This window comes from Argopecten irradians, chromosome 13 (genome assembly GCF_041381155.1).
Source record: "Argopecten irradians isolate NY chromosome 13, Ai_NY, whole genome shotgun sequence".
Lineage (NCBI taxonomy): Eukaryota > Metazoa > Mollusca > Bivalvia > Pectinida > Pectinidae > Argopecten > Argopecten irradians.
In genome coordinates this window covers 11824144-11842430 of record NC_091146.1, presented here as the reverse complement: position 1 = coordinate 11842430, position 18287 = coordinate 11824144, and the positions used below count along the sequence as shown (strand labels likewise).

The 18287-nt window shown below is 34.7% G+C and overlaps 1 protein-coding gene across 9 annotated transcripts in view; it reads left to right on the top strand.

Annotated features, from left to right (window-relative positions):
* Positions 1-18287, top strand: part of LOC138305563 (cilia- and flagella-associated protein 337-like) — a 94072-nt gene that overhangs the window by 25055 nt on the left and 50730 nt on the right. For all 9 annotated transcript variants that reach the window (XM_069245868.1, XM_069245869.1, XM_069245865.1 and 6 more), the window contains 5 exons: positions 6204-6291; positions 6621-6754; positions 13560-13664; positions 14555-14660; positions 14906-14938. In XM_069245868.1, coding sequence (XP_069101969.1) covers positions 6204-6291; positions 6621-6754; positions 13560-13664; positions 14555-14660; positions 14906-14938 — 466 coding nt within the window. The remainder of the gene's footprint in view (positions 1-6203; positions 6292-6620; positions 6755-13559; positions 13665-14554; positions 14661-14905; positions 14939-18287) is intronic.

Sequence of the window (18287 nt, the reverse complement as noted above, 5' to 3'; positions counted from 1 at the left end):
TTAGACACATCAACTACTCAGTCACTGTAACACACACGTAACGGACTAAAGCCAGAATGTTAGACACATCAACCACTGAGTCACTGTAACACACAAGTAACGGACTAAAGCCAGAATGTTAGACACATCAACCATTGAGTCACTCTAACACACAAGTAACGGACTAAAGCCATAATGTCAGACACATCAACCACTTAGTCACTGTGACACACAAGTAACGGACTAAAGCCAGAATGTCAGACACATCAACCACTCAGTCACTGTAACACACAAGTAACGGACTAAAGCCAGAATGTCAGACACATCAACCACTGAGTCACTGTAACACACAAGTAACGGACTAAAGCCAGAATGTCAGACATCATCAACATTTGAGTCAACACAAGTAACTGAACTAAGCCACAATGTAGACACATCAACTGAGTCACTGTAACACACAAGTAACGGACTATTTCAATGTCAGACACATCAACTGAGTCACTGTACACACAAGTAACGGACTAAAGCCAGAATGTCAGACACATCAACCAAGTCACTGAACACACACAAGTAACGGACTAAAGCCAGAATGTCAGACACATCAACACTGAGTCACTGTAACACACAAGTAACGGACTGTAAGCAAGAATGTAGACACATCAAGTAACGGACTTTGAATGTGACATACACAATAACGGACTAAAGCCAGAATGTCAGACACATCAACCACTGAGTCACTGTAACATGTGACTAAAGCCAGAATGTTGCACATCAATACTGAGTCACTACCACACAAGTAACGGACTAAAGCCAGACATGTAGACACATCAACCACTGAATGTCACTGTAACACACAGTATCAACTGAAAGCCAGAATGTCAGACACACATCACCCAGTCACTGTAACACACAAGTAACGGACTAAAGCCAGAATGTCAGACACATCAACTGAGTCACTAACACACAAGTAACGGACTAAAGCCAGAATGTCAGACACATCAACCACTGAGTCACTGTGACACACAAGTAAGGACTAAAGCCAGAATGTCAGACACATCAACCACTCAGTCACTGTAACACACAAGTAACGGACTTTGTATGTCAGACATACAATCAATGAGTCACTGAAGCTACACAAGTAACGGACTAAAGCCAGAATGACAGACACATCAACAAGTCACTGTACACAAGTAACGGACTAAGACTCAGACACATCAACCACAAGTCAATGTAACGGACTAAAGCCAGACAGTCACTGTAACACACAAGTAACGGACTAAAGCCAATGTCAGACACATCAACCACTGAAGTCACTGTAACACACAAGTAACGGACTAAAGCCAGAATGTAGACACATCAACAACACTGAGTCACTGTAACACACAAGTAACGGACTAAAGCCAGAATGTACACATCAACCACTCAGTCACTGTACACACAAGTAACGGACTAAAGCCAGAATGTCAGACACATCAACCACTCAGTCACTGTGTAACACACAAGTAACGGACTAAAGCCAGAAGAATGTCAGACACATCAATTGACACATCACTGAATCACTGTAAACACACAAGTAACGGACTAAACCATTGAATGTGACATATTTCAATCAACTGAGTCACCCACACACATCAACAAGTAACGGACTAAAGCCAGAATGTCAGACACATCAACCACTGAGTCACTGTAACACACAAGTGACTAAGCCAGAATGTACACAACCACAAGTCACTGTACACACAAGTAACGGACTAAAGCCAGAATGTCAGACACATCAACCACTGAAGTCACTGTAACACACAAGTAACGGACTAAAGCCAGAATGTCAGACACATCAACCACTGAGTCACTGTGTACACACACAAGTAACGGACTAAAGCCAGAATGTTAGACACATCAACCACTGAGTCACTGTGACACAAGTAGTAACGGACTAAAGACAGAATGTCAGACACATCAACCACTGAGTCACTGTAACACGGACACAAGTAACGGACTAAAGCCAGAATGTGAGACACATCAACCACTGAAGTCACTGTAACACACACAAGTAACGGACTAAAGCCAGAATGTCAGACACATCACCACCATCAGTCACTGTGACACACAAGTAACGGACTAAAGCCAGAATGTCAGACACATCAACTAAGTCACTGTAACACACAAGTAAGTAACGGACTAAAGCCAGAATGTCAGACACATCAACCACTGAGTCACTGTACACACAAGTAACGGACTAAAGCCAGAATGTCACACATCAACCACTGAGTCACTGTAACACACAAGTAACGGACTAAAGCCAGAATGTGACATGTTGAGTCACATCAATACTAAAGCCAGAATGTGACACATCAACACACAAGTAACGGACTAAAGCCAGAATGTCAGACACATCAACCATCAGTCACTGTGAACACACAAGTAACGGACTAAAGCCAGAATGTCAGACACATCACATTTCAGTCACTGTAACACACAAGTAACGGACTAAAGCCAGAATGTCAGACACACATCAACCATTGAGTCACTGTGACACACAAGTAACGGACTTAAGCCAGAATTCAGACACATCAACCACTGAAGCTTTCAATCAATACTGAAGCTACCCACAAGTAACGGACTTTGTATGTGACATATTTCAATCAATACTGAAGCTACCCACAAGTAACGGACTTTGTATGTGATCATATTTCAATCAATACTGAAGCTACCCACAAGTAACGGACTTTGTATGTGACATATTTCAATCAATACTGAAGCTACCCACAAAGTAACGGACTTTGTATGTGACATATTTCAATCAATACAATACTGAAGCTACCCACAAGTACCACAGTAACGACTTTGTATGTGACATATTTCAATCAATACTGAAGCTACCCACAAGTAACGGACTTTGTATGTGACATATTTCAATCAATACTGAGCTACAGAAGCTACCATCAATAAAGTAACGGACTTTGTATGTGACATATTTCAATCAATACTGAAGCTACCCACAAGTAACGGACTTTGTATGTGACATATTTCAATCAATACTGAAGCTACCCACAAGCAACGGACTTTGTATGTGACATATTTCAATCAATACTGAAGCTACCCACAAGCAACGGACTTTGTATGTGACATATTTCAATCAATACTGAAGCTACCCACAAGCAACGGACTTTGTATGTGACATATTTCAATCAATACTGAAGCTACCCACAAGCAACGGACTTTGTATGTGACATATTTCAATCAATACTGAAGCTACCCACAAGTAACGGACTTTGTATGTGACATATTTCAATCAATACTGAAGCTACCCACAAGTAACGGACTTTGTATGTGACATATTTCAATCAATACTGAAGCTACCCACAAGTAACGGACTTTGTATGTGACATATTTCAATCAATACTGAAGCTACCCACAAGTAACGGACTTTGTATGTGACATATTTCAATCAATACTGAAGCTACCCACAAGTAACGGACTTTGTATGTGACATATTTCAATCAATACTGAAGCTACCCACAAGCAACGGACTTTGTATGTGACATATTTCAATCAATACTGAAGCTACCCACAAGTAACGGACTTTGTATGTGACATATTTCAATCAATACTGAAGCTACCCACAAGTAACGGACTTTGTATGTGACATATTTCAATCAATACTGAAGCTACCCACAAGTAACGGACTTTGTATGTGACATATTTCAATCAATACTGAAGCTACCCACAAGTAACGGACTTTGTATGTGACATATTTCAATCAATACTGAAGCTACCCACAAGTAACGGACTTTGTATGTGACATATTTCAATCAATACTGAAGCTACCCACAAGTAACGGACTTTGTATGTGACATATTTCAATCAATACTGAAGCTACCCACAAGTAACGGACTTTGTATGTGACATATTTCAATCAATACTGAAGCTACCCACAAGTAACGGACTTTGTATGTGACATATTTCAATCAATACTGAAGCTACCCACAAGTAACGGACTTTGTATGTGACATATTTCAATCAATACTGAAGCTACCCACAAGTAACGGACTTTGTATGTGACATATTTCAATCAATACTGAAGCTACCCACAAGTAACGGACTTTGTATGTGACATATTGGCAATCAATACTGAAGCTACCCACAAGTAACGGACTTTGTATGTGACATATTTCAATCAATACTGAAGCTACCCACAAGTAACGGACTTTGTATGTGACATATTTCAATCAATACTGAAGCTACCCACAAGTAACGGACTTTGTATGTGACATATTTCAATCAATACTGAAGCTACCCACAAGTAACGGACTTTGTATGTGACATATTTCAATCAATACTGAAGCTACCCACAAGTAACGGACTTTGTATGTGACATATTTCAATCAATACTGAAGCTACCCACAAGTAACGGACTTTGTATGTGACATATTTCAATCAATACTGAAGCTACCCACAAGTAACGGACTTTGTATGTGACATATTTCAATCAATACTGAAGCTACCCACAAGTAACGGACTTTGTATGTGACATATTTCAATCAATACTGAAGCTACCCACAAGTAACGGACTTTGTATGTGACATATTTCAATCAATACTGAAGCTACCCACAAGTAACGGACTTTGTATGTGACATATTTCAATCAATACTGAAGCTACCCACAAGTAACGGACTTTGTAAGTGACATATTCAATCAATACTGAAGCTACCCACAAGTAACGGACTTTGTATGTGACATATTTCAATCAATACTGAAGCTACCCACAAGTAACGGACTTTGTATGTGACATATTTCAATCAATACTGAAGCTACCCACAAGTAACGGACTTTGTATGTGACATATTTCAATCAATACTGAAGCTACCCACAAGTAACGGACTTTGTATGTGACATATTTCAATCAATACTGAAGCTACCCACAAGTAACGGACTTTGTATGTGACATATTTCAATCAATACTGAAGCTACCCACAAGTAACGGACTTTGTATGTGACATATTGCAATCAATACTGAAGCTACCCACAAGTAACGGACTTTGTATGTGACATATTGCAATCAATACTGAAGCTACCCACAAGTAACGGACTTTGTATGTGACATATTTCAATCAATACTGAAGCTACCCACAAGTAACGGACTTTGTATGTGACATATTTCAATCAATACTGAAGCTACCCACAAGTAACGGACTTTGTATGTGACATATTTCAATCAATACTGAAGCTACCCACAAGTAACGGACTTTGTATGTGACATATTTCAATCAATACTGAAGCTACCCACAAGTAACGGACTTTGTATGTGACATATTTCAATCAATACTGAAGCTACCCACAAGTAACGGACTTTGTATGTGACATATTGCAATCAATACTGAAGCTACCCACAAGTAACGGACTTTGTATGTGACATATTGCAATCAATACTGAAGCTACCCACAAGTAACGGACTTTGTATGTGACATATTGCAATCAATACTGAAGCTACCCACAAGTAACGGACTTTGTATGTGACATATTGCAATCAATACTGAAGCTACCCACAAGTAACGGACTTTGTATGTGACATATTTCAATCAATACTGAAGCTACCCACAAGTAACGGACTTTGTATGTGACATATTTCAATCAATACTGAAGCTACCCACAAGTAACGGACTTTGTATGTGACATATTTCAATCAATACTGAAGCTACCCACAAGTAACGGACTTTGTATGTGACATATTTCAATCAATACTGAAGCTACCCACAAGTAACGGACTTTGTATGTGACATATTTCAATCAATACTGAAGCTACCCACAAGTAACGGACTTTGTATGTGACATATTTCAATCAATACTGAAGCTACCCACAAGTAACGGACTTTGTATGTGACATATTTCAATCAATACTGAAGCTACCCACAAGTAACGGACTTTGTATGTGACATATTTCAATCAATACTGAAGCTACCCACAAGTAACGGACTTTGTATGTGACATATTTCAATCAATACTGAAGCTACCCACAAGTAAAGGACTTTGTATGTGACATATTGCAATCAATACTGAAGCTACCCACAAGTAACGGACTTTGTAAAAGTTGATTCAGTCCCTTAAGTGATTTGTTATCAGGCAGTGTTATAAAACAGGTTACATATGATAATATAAATTATAACCATGCAGTGTTCTGACTACAAATACTGTTTATTTTCTTATTTCACTTGTTCTTTTAAAGCCATTTATGATATGAGCACCAAGCTGGACTTCAATTGCCAGTACAAGATTCAAGGATTACCGTATACACCGCTGTCACTTGACTACTGGTACGTACCACATCACAGCCAGTGTACAGAGTGCTCTATAACAATACAGAGAAATCTGTCTCCACTGAGCACTAAAGACCATATCCTGTTTACAGATTCTTTGGTGTTGATGCTTCATTTTTCTGTAAACTTTCTTAAAGTATCATTCATGGACAAAATCTAATTTCAGAATTTGATCTATCGTTGGTAATTGATATTAGATCAGTAGTCATTTTTCTCCATTCTTTCTTTGAATATATTTTTGATATGTGCTCTATAGATATTGATCTTTGATGTTAATTTGGTATATAGGTCCAACCATTGATATTTGCTGTTAATTTGATACACAGGTCCAATCCCAACAATCCTAACGAAGCATTACTAGTCTGGGGTGACGTGGGAGGTTTTGTCAATGTGATATTCTTCAATTCTGCCAACATTGCCTTATTTGAGAGACCGCCAGCTCCAGCAGGAGAAAAGCAAGGTAATACAGAGATTGTGGTTGAGTTATCTCCTCTAGGTATATGTATTCTGTGTCTCTGAAACCCAGAACAATATATTTTCTCTGTGGATTGGTATTGGTAAGTTTTATATCTTTAGATATAAATGTTTTTCCCATTAAATATATTTTTAGGTAACTATATTTTTTTTCCAACAAAATGAGTTATTAGTCTGAAATACAAATATCAAAGCGAAGTGTCAATGTTGTAGAGTATTTAAATGTTAATGTAGAATATATTTGTTTTTTTATTTTTTTGAATTTTGTTTTTTGTATTGAATAATATTGTTAATAATGAAACCAAGTAGCTTTTATCATTGGTAATTTTCATTTCTCGATGTTAATTTTAATTACTTCCATTTGGTGAGAGTATTCTTCCTGTGGGGGCAGTGTAATGGTTAACTCCCTTTGGTGAGAGTATTCCTGTGGGACAGTGTATTGATTGTCTCCCTTTGGGGACTGGTATCACGGATCGCCATACATGTGTGTGCTGAAGTACAGTGCTAATTACTACTACTAATAGAAAATTATTCTGCTCCAGATTTTTTTCCTTTGATTTTATACATAACCTTAACAATCCTTTTAACCTTTGAACTTAATCCCTTAAATTGATCAGGATAGCCTCCCACTAATGACTCTGAATTGACTATAAATCTAGAAGTTTAATGTTCTTTAAATGTTGTGATTTCATTTTTTTTATTCATTTTCTCTTTATGGGTCCTACATGTCAAATGATGCTCTTTCTCCGAATTTTGATTTCTTTTTATATCATCTTAAACATTTCAATAATTTTCTCTATTTTCCATAGATAGATTTAATATATGACCCGGATCATAGTTAAGTTCTATCATATATTCTATAGCAAGAAAAAGAGTTCAAGGGCAAAATGTCAGAGAGTCTGCTAATTAGACAGTAGCTGTGCTAGGTCTTAAAATGCACAAGTTATTATTTTTCATCTTAATTGCAAGACATTTGGCTGAAAAATCCTGCTATATTTATTTTTATCGTGATATTAGTTTTAAGAAGCCCTTGTTTATTTCCCTCACTCAGATCTATATAGTCATGCATTGTATATAGATTTCAACATGAGGCGAAGAGATACAGGGTAGTTCCACCAGTACTGACATACTATGATCAAGCTGCCCCTTTATTTTGCATTCCTTACTACATAAAAATTATATATTAGACAAATAATTCAACTCTCTTTTCTTGCAATAATTTCAGCCAATGGTATAAACAGATGTAGAAAGATGTGTGGTTTTACTCTAGTTCACATGTCTTATTTTCTCACAATTTTTTTTTCTCTCTTCACCTGCTTCAAGAGTTATTCATTTTTTAAATCAAAATTTGGAAGTTTTGTTTTTTCTCTCTTCTTAAATTTATTTCTATGAATGAATTTTGTGTGATATCCCTTATTTATAATGAAATAGATTTGAGCGTGAAATGTATTAGACAGATAGATTTGTGGACCTTTTTAAGTTATTTTCTATTTAATGAAACAAAATGAAATTAATGTCGCTTTCCATAGATTTTTGAAATATTTTTGAAATTTTATGGCTGCAGAAAAAGTCATTACTAGATAACATTTTAAATAAAGATACAAAGGGGGGGAGGGAAATCGGACAATGTCAAGGTCAAAGTTAAAAGTAGAGACAAAAGGTCAAGGTCATTTGAGTAGATTTCTCGGCTGGTGTGTGTTTTGCAGTGTCAGATGAATTGATGTGAAGTAGAATAAGCATTCCCCTTTTTTACCGGTAACCAATTGAATAAGATTTGATATAATATTTATCTTTGATATTTTTTCCCCTACTTTTTCATTATTTTCTTCAAAATAGACAGCATCTGATATTTTTTAGGTCAAATTGTTTCTTTTTGAAGTATTGGAAAATATTTTTTTCTAAATGGAAACATGTTTTTATAAATATATTACAGCTGCATCAGATTTATAGTCATTTGAGCTGTTCTTTTTTCTTTAACCTTTTATTAAGAAAACTGTTAAATCTTAACCACATCAAAGACCAATTCTCTGTCATTTTGTGATTATTCTTATAGCTATTCTAATAAAACTAAGTGTAAAACTTCATAAAACATCATGGAAAGATTTTTTGTCGTAAAATCATGATCAGTTTATCTTGTATTTAACATCATTTGAAATAGGTCTCCTGAGTGAATTTTCTTTCTGTTTCCTCTTATTTCTATTTTCTTTATGCCTCCATTCAACTTTTGCATGATAATGATGAATTAATGAATTTGTTCTTACTTGACATTAAGCTTAGAATCAATAAAAAAATGTATTATAATGAATTCCTCATATATTCATAGTTTGTAATAATTAAGTATTGATATTACAAAATATAGGTTCACATTATCTAGAATATAATTTCATGCTAGAATTTGATTATAATTATGTTTATATATGCACAATTCACATGTATATTTGCACAAAAAGCCACTGCTTTGCTTTTACATGTTAAATTCACATAATATTAGTAATTATTAATCAATACTTGATCATTTTCACTCAATATTCTGTCAAATATTTAATCAATATTAATTAAAGCGTTTGAATTGATCAGAATTTTTCAAATTTTGTCACAAAACATGTTATCTCAATGAGACACTTTCATAAACTAATTAATGAGTGAATCAAGTGAGTTATTTTTAAAAGTTATAAACCTTTTTTATTTCTAAAAAAATAACTTAAGAGTGTGATGTAAATTCGACACAATTTTGTTTATTGCATAACCAAATTTAACAGTGCATTTATTTTTGACATGGAAATCCATCTTGGAAAGAATGGGGGAAATGTAAAGAATTATCACTCTTTATGAGAAATAAATCTTCAGAATTGATGAAAATGATGGGAAGGGGTTGGGGAGTAGAAAGGGGTTGATTTTGGTATTAAAATGGATTTTTACTAAACTTATAGACATGTAGTGAAAAGCTGCATATTATATAGTATGTAATACATATAATAATATATCGTCAATAAAGGTTTAGATTTTTTAGCTTTCTTATTTTGATATTCAATCAACATCTGTTTGACATAGTTGTAATTCAAGTCTTCAAAGTTTACAAAGTAGACAAATTCTAACGGGAGAGCTCAATAGAATCCTCTAATGAAATCAAACCTCATTTTGATCTTTCATACTTCTTTAGTTTAGATATAACAAAATTTACCCTCTAAGTGATCCTGTTACAATGTATTCCATTATATATTAACACCTCCCTTATGATTTCTTGATAATCTGTCTTTGCATATTAAAGAGTTACCTCCCTTGCGTTTGCATATTAAAGAGTTACCTCCCTTGCGGGTAGGTATTAACTGGGATGTTGTAATTTTGTGAGCGAAACTCACATCATTGTCACTGAAAAGTATTATGTTATTTTGTATACACATGAGGTCGCAATCAAAACTTACCCACAAGAGCAGGTAACTCTGTAATATACAGAATAAAATATATAATAACCCTTAGATGGGTTTCCATGTAAAACATTTAATGCACTAAATGCCATTAATATGTCATTAATAATTCAATACATAATATCTGATTGTCCTAACAGATGTCATAATGCTTGTATCATATTATTAATCATGTATATATATCTGCTTTTTTCGTTGCCGTTTTGACCTTTGACCCTAACCTTTGCACTTTCTGCACACATACAGCTTGGCAGGGTGAGTATATATAAACCTATTTTTATGTAGGTATAAATAAAGTTTACATAGACATTAGATTATTGTTACCCCTGTAATATATCTAATTTGCATATTTAAATCCCCAGTATTATAATAGGTTTTATAGAATTAGATTGTTTACTCATTTTTTAATTATCTAAATATTTCAACTATTTTAATAGATTAATTATTTAAATATTTTAATTGTGTAACATAGTGACAGATCTAGAATTCCCAAAATGCTTAAATGAATGTTACATTTTGTATCTCCCTCCCCAGTAGTTAGTGCTTTACTTTCCCCGGTACATATCATATTAGTAAATATAAAAACATGATACTCTATTTAAGAATTGGATGTGATATTTATTTGGTCGATTGATGTATAGACTGAAAATTGAAGAAGTAAGTTCACTGTGCATAAATTGCAAATTTTATGCTTAAACAGAGCGACAAAATTTTTTTTATTTATAAACAAAATGATAACTTTTCCATGGTGCAATGATCTAGACGTTGACCAAAAACTTCCTCCGCAAATTGTCACAAAAAGTTTGCCTTTTTCTATTTTCAGAATTTTTGTTAGTAAAACTTTACCTTCATATACATTTTCAATTTTTCAAGTCATAAAATTAAAAGCTGGATGAAATATGAGTTTTGTGATGTGATAGCAGACAATTACTTTGAAACACAACAAACGATAACATCATATGATTGGTCCTCTTATGACATCATCAAGACATGTGTTTCAACTTTTCAGTCTATAACTTGATAGACAAAAGATTTATCCAATTAAAAATTAAGCATTACAACCCTAAATTATTTATAGGTTTTACAGTTAGTTAGACAATAGCATGATCCTACCTAGATATATTTATCTTACCACTATAAACATAGACATATTTCAGCATGAAACAAACTTAATGCCTATAATTTTAGCTCCTATATATGCATGTGTAAGTTTTAGCAATAACAATCGTAGATAGGGCTTGGTGAAAATTTCAGAGTAATCATGACTGTTATCTTATCTCAAAAAGTTTTGCTGTTTTATGTCTAAAAAAACATAAAACCATTAATGTATATGTATGTTTCACTTATTGTTTTTATCCAACTTCCATTGCTGAATAACAAACACTTTATGCTGAAAAAAATTCAGAATTTTTTTTTTATCTATTATCTTTGTTTTTGATCACAAGGGTATCATTAGATGTAATTAATTCAAAATATGCTTGATTTTCTAATAGAAAAAAAAGTAAAGATTTTTATTCAAAATTGATTTCAAAATTTGCAAAAATGATCTGATAATTAATTCTTTGTTTCTTCCCATTTATACAATATTCTGTAACCTGCTATACACCTTTAAACATATTCTGAAAGAACCTCAATTTGTTATCAAAAGTGATACTCTACTTAAAGGACACCTGTCTATATATGACACCTGTCTATAAAGGACACATATCTACTTAGGACACCTGTCTATAAAGGGCACCTGTCTAATACAACACCTGTCTATAAAGGACACATGTGTATATACGACACCTGTCTGTAAAAGACACCTGTCTATATAAGACACATGGGTATGTAGGACATCTGTCTCTATAGGAAACCTATCTATAAAAGACACTTGTACCTGCCTATAAAGGACACCTGCCTTAAAGGACGCCTGTATATATTTGACACCTGTCTATAAAGGATACCTGTGTATATACGACACCTGTCTATAAAGGACACTAGCCTCATTCCTTGATCATCCTTTACACGTAGGTTTATAACTATACATGTGAACAGTTACAGGGTAAACATAGCAGTCAGTTGAGCCAGTTCACATGGTAAACATAGCAGTCAGTCAGTTGAGCCAGTTCACATTGACATTCACTTATTATTATTAGCAAACCTATTTGCTTTTAGTGCATGGAAGCTAGTTTTTTATTTAGTCAGAAGTTGTTCCCAAATAGTTCCCATCACAAATATCAAATCTAAAGTCTAATAATTTGTTGATCCATTTTACAGATCAAATCCTCTTTCTCCAGAGGACACTTGAGTTTGTCATTTGTGATGGGAATGATAATTAAGTCCTACCAAAGCTAAATCCTTGTACCTTAACTCAAGTTGTTAAATTAATGAACTTCTGACAAAAACCATCTCATAGTTGCAGTTTTAGCTCAACAATGCTTGCGGAAATGAAATAAATACCTTTGTTTGAAAAAAAAAAACAATTAAAAAGAGAACTTGATATGAAATGAGTAGTCATTTCAAATTTGTCCGCATTTTGAACCAATGCTCATTATAATAAAAATTCGAATTTCATTGAGACATCATTGAACATGAACTCAATTTTAACAACTGGGTGAGATAGAGTTGTAGCAGTTATATAGCTAATGTAGATTTCATTCTGTTTTTTAGATCATTTTGATTCATTTTCTCCAAAATTTTAATCTTTTTTTTTTGGTGGATAAATTATATATAAGAATAACATTGTAGTTATACATGATGGTATATAAAAACATTTCTGATCAGTAAAACTGTTAAAGATATTATTTAACACATTATAAATGTAACGTGAATTTGCCATTATGAAAACAAAGTATCAGAAATAATTTCAGAAACATGTAACCAGGCAAGATGTGCATAAAACTTGATGTAATATTTGAACAGAGTTGTCTGCTCCTCTTGTTGATAATTATGTTAATTGTTAATGATAGTAATATAATTATATTGTTACCTTGAATCCTGAGACAGAATATAGGTCTATACAGCATCACATAAAAGTCATAGTGTATAGGTAGTTATATCCTGGGAAGTCTTGACATCCACGAACCCCCATCAACTCTGGTTGCTTAAATTTGAAACCCAATTGGGGCTTTTGCCACTGCAGCTGAACCTGTATCTACCCCTTCTATTTTTAAGTTGGTTGTAAAATCATGTTAAAGCTTACACTGCTCCATGTTTAACCATTTACAGACTGTAAATTAAAAAAAACATGCTTTGACTTGGTACATACATTGTAGGATGACTTTGTGTATTGAAATTGACCAATCACCTTACTCCATAGAAACACCACAAATGTTTAGCATTGTTAATGTTTAGAGATGTGTGTCATTGTTTATTTGTGTCCAGAGCCATGCCTCAGTGTCCAGCTTCAGGATGTGATAGCAGAACACACCTATAAAAATGCCAAATACACAGTCCATGAGGCACACAAGAAGGAGTGGGTCAGACAGGGTAAGTGGACCAATCAAAATTCAGAATAGTTCAAAATTGACCAATCCAAATGCAGAATTGTCAAAATTGACCAATCAAAATTCAGAATAGTGAAAATTGACCAAACAAAATTCAGAATGGTGAAAACTGACCAATCAAAATTCAGAATTGTGAAAATTGACCAATCAAAATTCAGAATAGTGAAAATTGACCAATCAAAATTCAGAATAGTGAAAACTGACAATAAAAGTCAAAATAGTGATAACTGACGAGTCAAAATTCAGATAGAATAGTGAAATCAAAGATAAATCAAAAGTCAAAAGAGTGAAACTTACAATTAAATGTCAGAATAGTGAAAACTGACATTCAAATGTCAAAATAGTGAAAACTGACCAATCAAAATTCAGAATAGTGAAAACTGACAAATCAAAAGTCAGAATAGTGAAAGCCCACCAATCAAAAGTCAGAAAAAATTAAAACTGACCAATCAAAAATCTGAATAGACCAATCAAACATATGTACATGTGTATGTAGTAAACTGGTAAATGAAAATATAAGAATTTTGAAAATTGACCAATCAAAATTCTAAAAAGATTAAAACAACTTGCAAAAGTCAACATGTTGAAAATTGACCAATCAAAAGTTTGAATGGAGAAAATGAACCAATCAAAAGTTTGAACTAATATATTTGGTGATAAGGGGACTAATCAAAAGTCTCTTATAAAGAAAATGCAATATAGATATACATGCATACATATTCTCTATCAATTTGATTTCATGATTCAATTACAACTAATGTAACAACAACCTGTGCCTATGTCTACCATCAATGATACTTTGTATCAGATTGAAAACATATGTCATGTTAGATTTGTATATTAAATAATTCATTATAATGTCTTTATTTGCAGTGACCTACTCTCAGTACCTGGAGTGTTTTATTAGTTGTGCTACCACCAATGTCAACTCAATGGTGATTGGTTGGATGGAGAAACACACATCTGTTACTCCGAGCAAGTAAGTCAACCTTCTTCTATTAGACACTAACATGTATATTACTCCTAGCAAGTAAGCCAATTTTCTTTTTTGGACTCTAACTTGCATGAAAGTCATTTTTGAAGTCAAATTTCTTCCCTTAATTCATTTTGATATTTTACTCAAACAGGTAAATCTGTATCCGTCCCTCTCATGAAATACTAGCTACACGTAAATAAACAACTCTTTTAATGTATCTATTCATTGTTAATTTATTTCTGTTTCAGAAATCAACAAATCAGCAAAGAAATTCTACGAAAGTAAGTCAAATATACTAAAATCTATCGATTGATATAAAAAAAAAATACAAATATTGTCCGATGGCGGATGAGTATTTTAGAATTTGAATACAATGTACATATATTGATTTGTTCTGGTCATAAACACCTATGATGTTATTTAAACAAATCCTGCATAAGTCATTTCATGTAAATTTAAGTTGTCCTAGAGACGCCCATATGTTTTGGTGAAACTGTTAGATGTGCAGAAAATAGAGATAACTAGTAGCATGAGTTTGTTGCAATTGAATGTTAACATTACTGCATTTGTTCAATATGCCATACCAATTTTTTTGCTTTGTGCTATTAATTTTGGAAAACAATTAAAATTTGTAAACATTAATCTCTACAAAATAGAATAAAATAATAGTTTATAGTATATATTTTGGATGTACATGTGTACTGTAATGTATTCTGTATTTGCATATTATAGTTATCTGCCCTTGCAGATAAGTATTGATTGTAACGTCATGTCACATGAGCGTTATTTAACGTCCTGATTTTAAGAGAAAATGACATAAAGTTCACTCACAAAAGAATGACTTCACAATAGATACATTTATTTACCTATGCCCCCAAGGGAGGTAACTCTGTAATATACAAACACAGATTACCAATGCAGCATATAGCTTTCAGTAAGACAATGATATAATTAAGATACAGACAACCATGGTGCAGTTGATTGATATTTGTTCAATGATACCTCCACACACCAGCCACCTGCCCTTCCCCCTACTCCAAGTTACCTGCCCTTCCCCCCTACCCCAACCAGCCACCTCCCCTTCCCCCTACTCCCACCAGCCACCTCCCCTTACCCCCATCCCAACCAGCCACCTCCCCTTACCCCCATCCCAACCAGCCACCTCCCCTCACGTCTACACCCACCAGCCACCTCCCCTTCCCCCACTCCCACCAGCCACCTCCCCTTCCCCCACTCCCACCATCCACCTCCCCTTCCCCCTACTCCCACCAGCTACCTCCCCTTCCCCACCCCCTTACCCCAACCAGCCACCTCCCCTCCCGTCTACCCCCACCAGCCACCTCCCCTCCCCCTTAATCCCACCAGTCACCTCCCCTCCCCCTACCCCACCCCAATCCTACATATGAACAATCCGTCCAAGCTATACTTCTAAACATTTAGACTTCTCTTTTTCAAACAGCAAAAAAATTTTGAAGAGGTATGAATTACACAGAGCGTCCTGTGATTTATTTGCTTTTATAGTCATTTTGATAGTCTCACCATAGACAGTGTATTTTATTTTACCACCCCTATCAAAACAGTAGACCGATCCTTAACAATGGGTTAAGGGTACTATTGTTATTCCTGAGGGGTGACCATGTTTATAGTTTTAGAAATAAGCAGAGTTGTTGTAATTGTTGAATGTGAATTGATGTATATTTGTTTTGTAAATGTCAACCACCTTATGATCGTGAGCATGCTGTTTCTTTAAAAATCACTTTTAAATGCTACATACAACACAATAGCACACCCGTTCATTTTTTAAAATTTATCCTGGCATCAAAACCAATAATTAAAGAAATTTGCATGAGACTTTTACATTTAATTTTTATAATTATTTATTTTCTCTAGAAACTCTATACATGTACATACATATACACTTGAAAGTTTTTTTTTATTTTTTCTTCATCATTTAAGGGAAAAAATGTTTTTTTTTCTGGCGAAAGATTTAAGAAGTTGTGCTTTTAAAAGTCTGATGTTCACATAAGTTTTTCTTAAAAAAAAAATCACAGGATATTAATTCTTATTCTTCACTGCATGTCACAGGCATCATGCTAGATGAATGGTGTTTGAGTGCTATGTATTATATGTATTCACAAATATATTGATGTACATTGGGAACTATCTAAACTCAGGCAGGTGAAAACCTAAATTGTATATCTTAAGAGACTTAGAAACAGAACAGACAAATTGTCTCAGGGAACTTAGAAACAGAACAGACAAATTGTCTTAGGAGACTTAGAAACAGAACAGACACATTGTCTCAGGAGACTTAGAAACAGAACAGACACATTGTATCAGGAGACTTAGAAACATATCTTAAGAGACTTAGAAACAGAACAGACAAATTGTCTCAGGAGACTTAGAAACAGAACAGACACATTGTCTCAGGAGACTTAGAAACAGAACAGACACATTGTCTCAGGAGACTTAGAAACAGAACAGACACATTGTATCAGGAGACTTAGAAACAGAACAGACACATTGTCTCAGGAGACTTAGAAACAGAACAGACACATTGTCTCAGGAGACTTAGAAACAGAACAGACACATTGTCTCAGGAGACTTAGAAACAGAACAGACAAATTGTCTCAGGAGACTTAGAAACAGAACAGAGATTAGAACAGAACGACAATTGTCTCAGGAGACTTAGAAACAGAACAGACACATTGTCTCAGGAGACTTAGAAACAGAACAGACACATTGTCTCAGGAGACTTAGAAACAGAACAGACAATTGTCTCAGGAACTAGAAACAGAACAACACATTGTCTCAGGAGACTTAGAAACAAACCGACAAATTGTCTCAGGAGACTTAGAAACAGAACAGACACATTGTCTCAGGAGACTTAGAAACAGAACAGACACATTGTCTCAGGAGACTTAGAAACAGAACAGACACATTGTCTCAGGAGACTTAGAAACAGAACAGACACATTGTCTCAGGAGACTTAGAAACAGAACAGACACATTGTATCAGGAGACTTAGAAACAGAACAGACACATTGTCTCAGGAGACTTAGAAACAGAACAGACACATTGTCTCAGGAGACTTAGAAACAGAACAGACACATTGTCTCAGGAGACTTAGAAACAGAACAGACACATTGTCTCAGGAGACTTAGAAACAGAACAGACACATTGTCTCAGGAGACTTAGAAACAGAACAGACACATTGTCTCAGGAGACTTAGAAACAGAACAGAAAGATAACATTGTCTCAGGAGACTTAGAAACAGAACAGACACATTGTCTCAGGAGACTTAGAAACAGAACAGACAAATTGTCTTAGGAGACTTAGAAACAGAACAGACACATTGTCTCAGGAGACTTAGAAACAGAACAGACACATTGTCTCAGGAGACTTAGAAACAGAACAGACACATTGTCTCAGGAGACTTAGAAACAGAACAGACACATTGTATCAGGAGACTTAGAAACAGAACAGACACATTGTCTCAGGAGACTTAGAAACAGAACAGACACATTGTCTCAGGAGACTTAGAAACAGAACAGACAAATTGTCTCAGGAGACTTAGAAACAAAACCGACACATTGTCTCAGGAGACTTAGAAACAGAACAGACACATTGT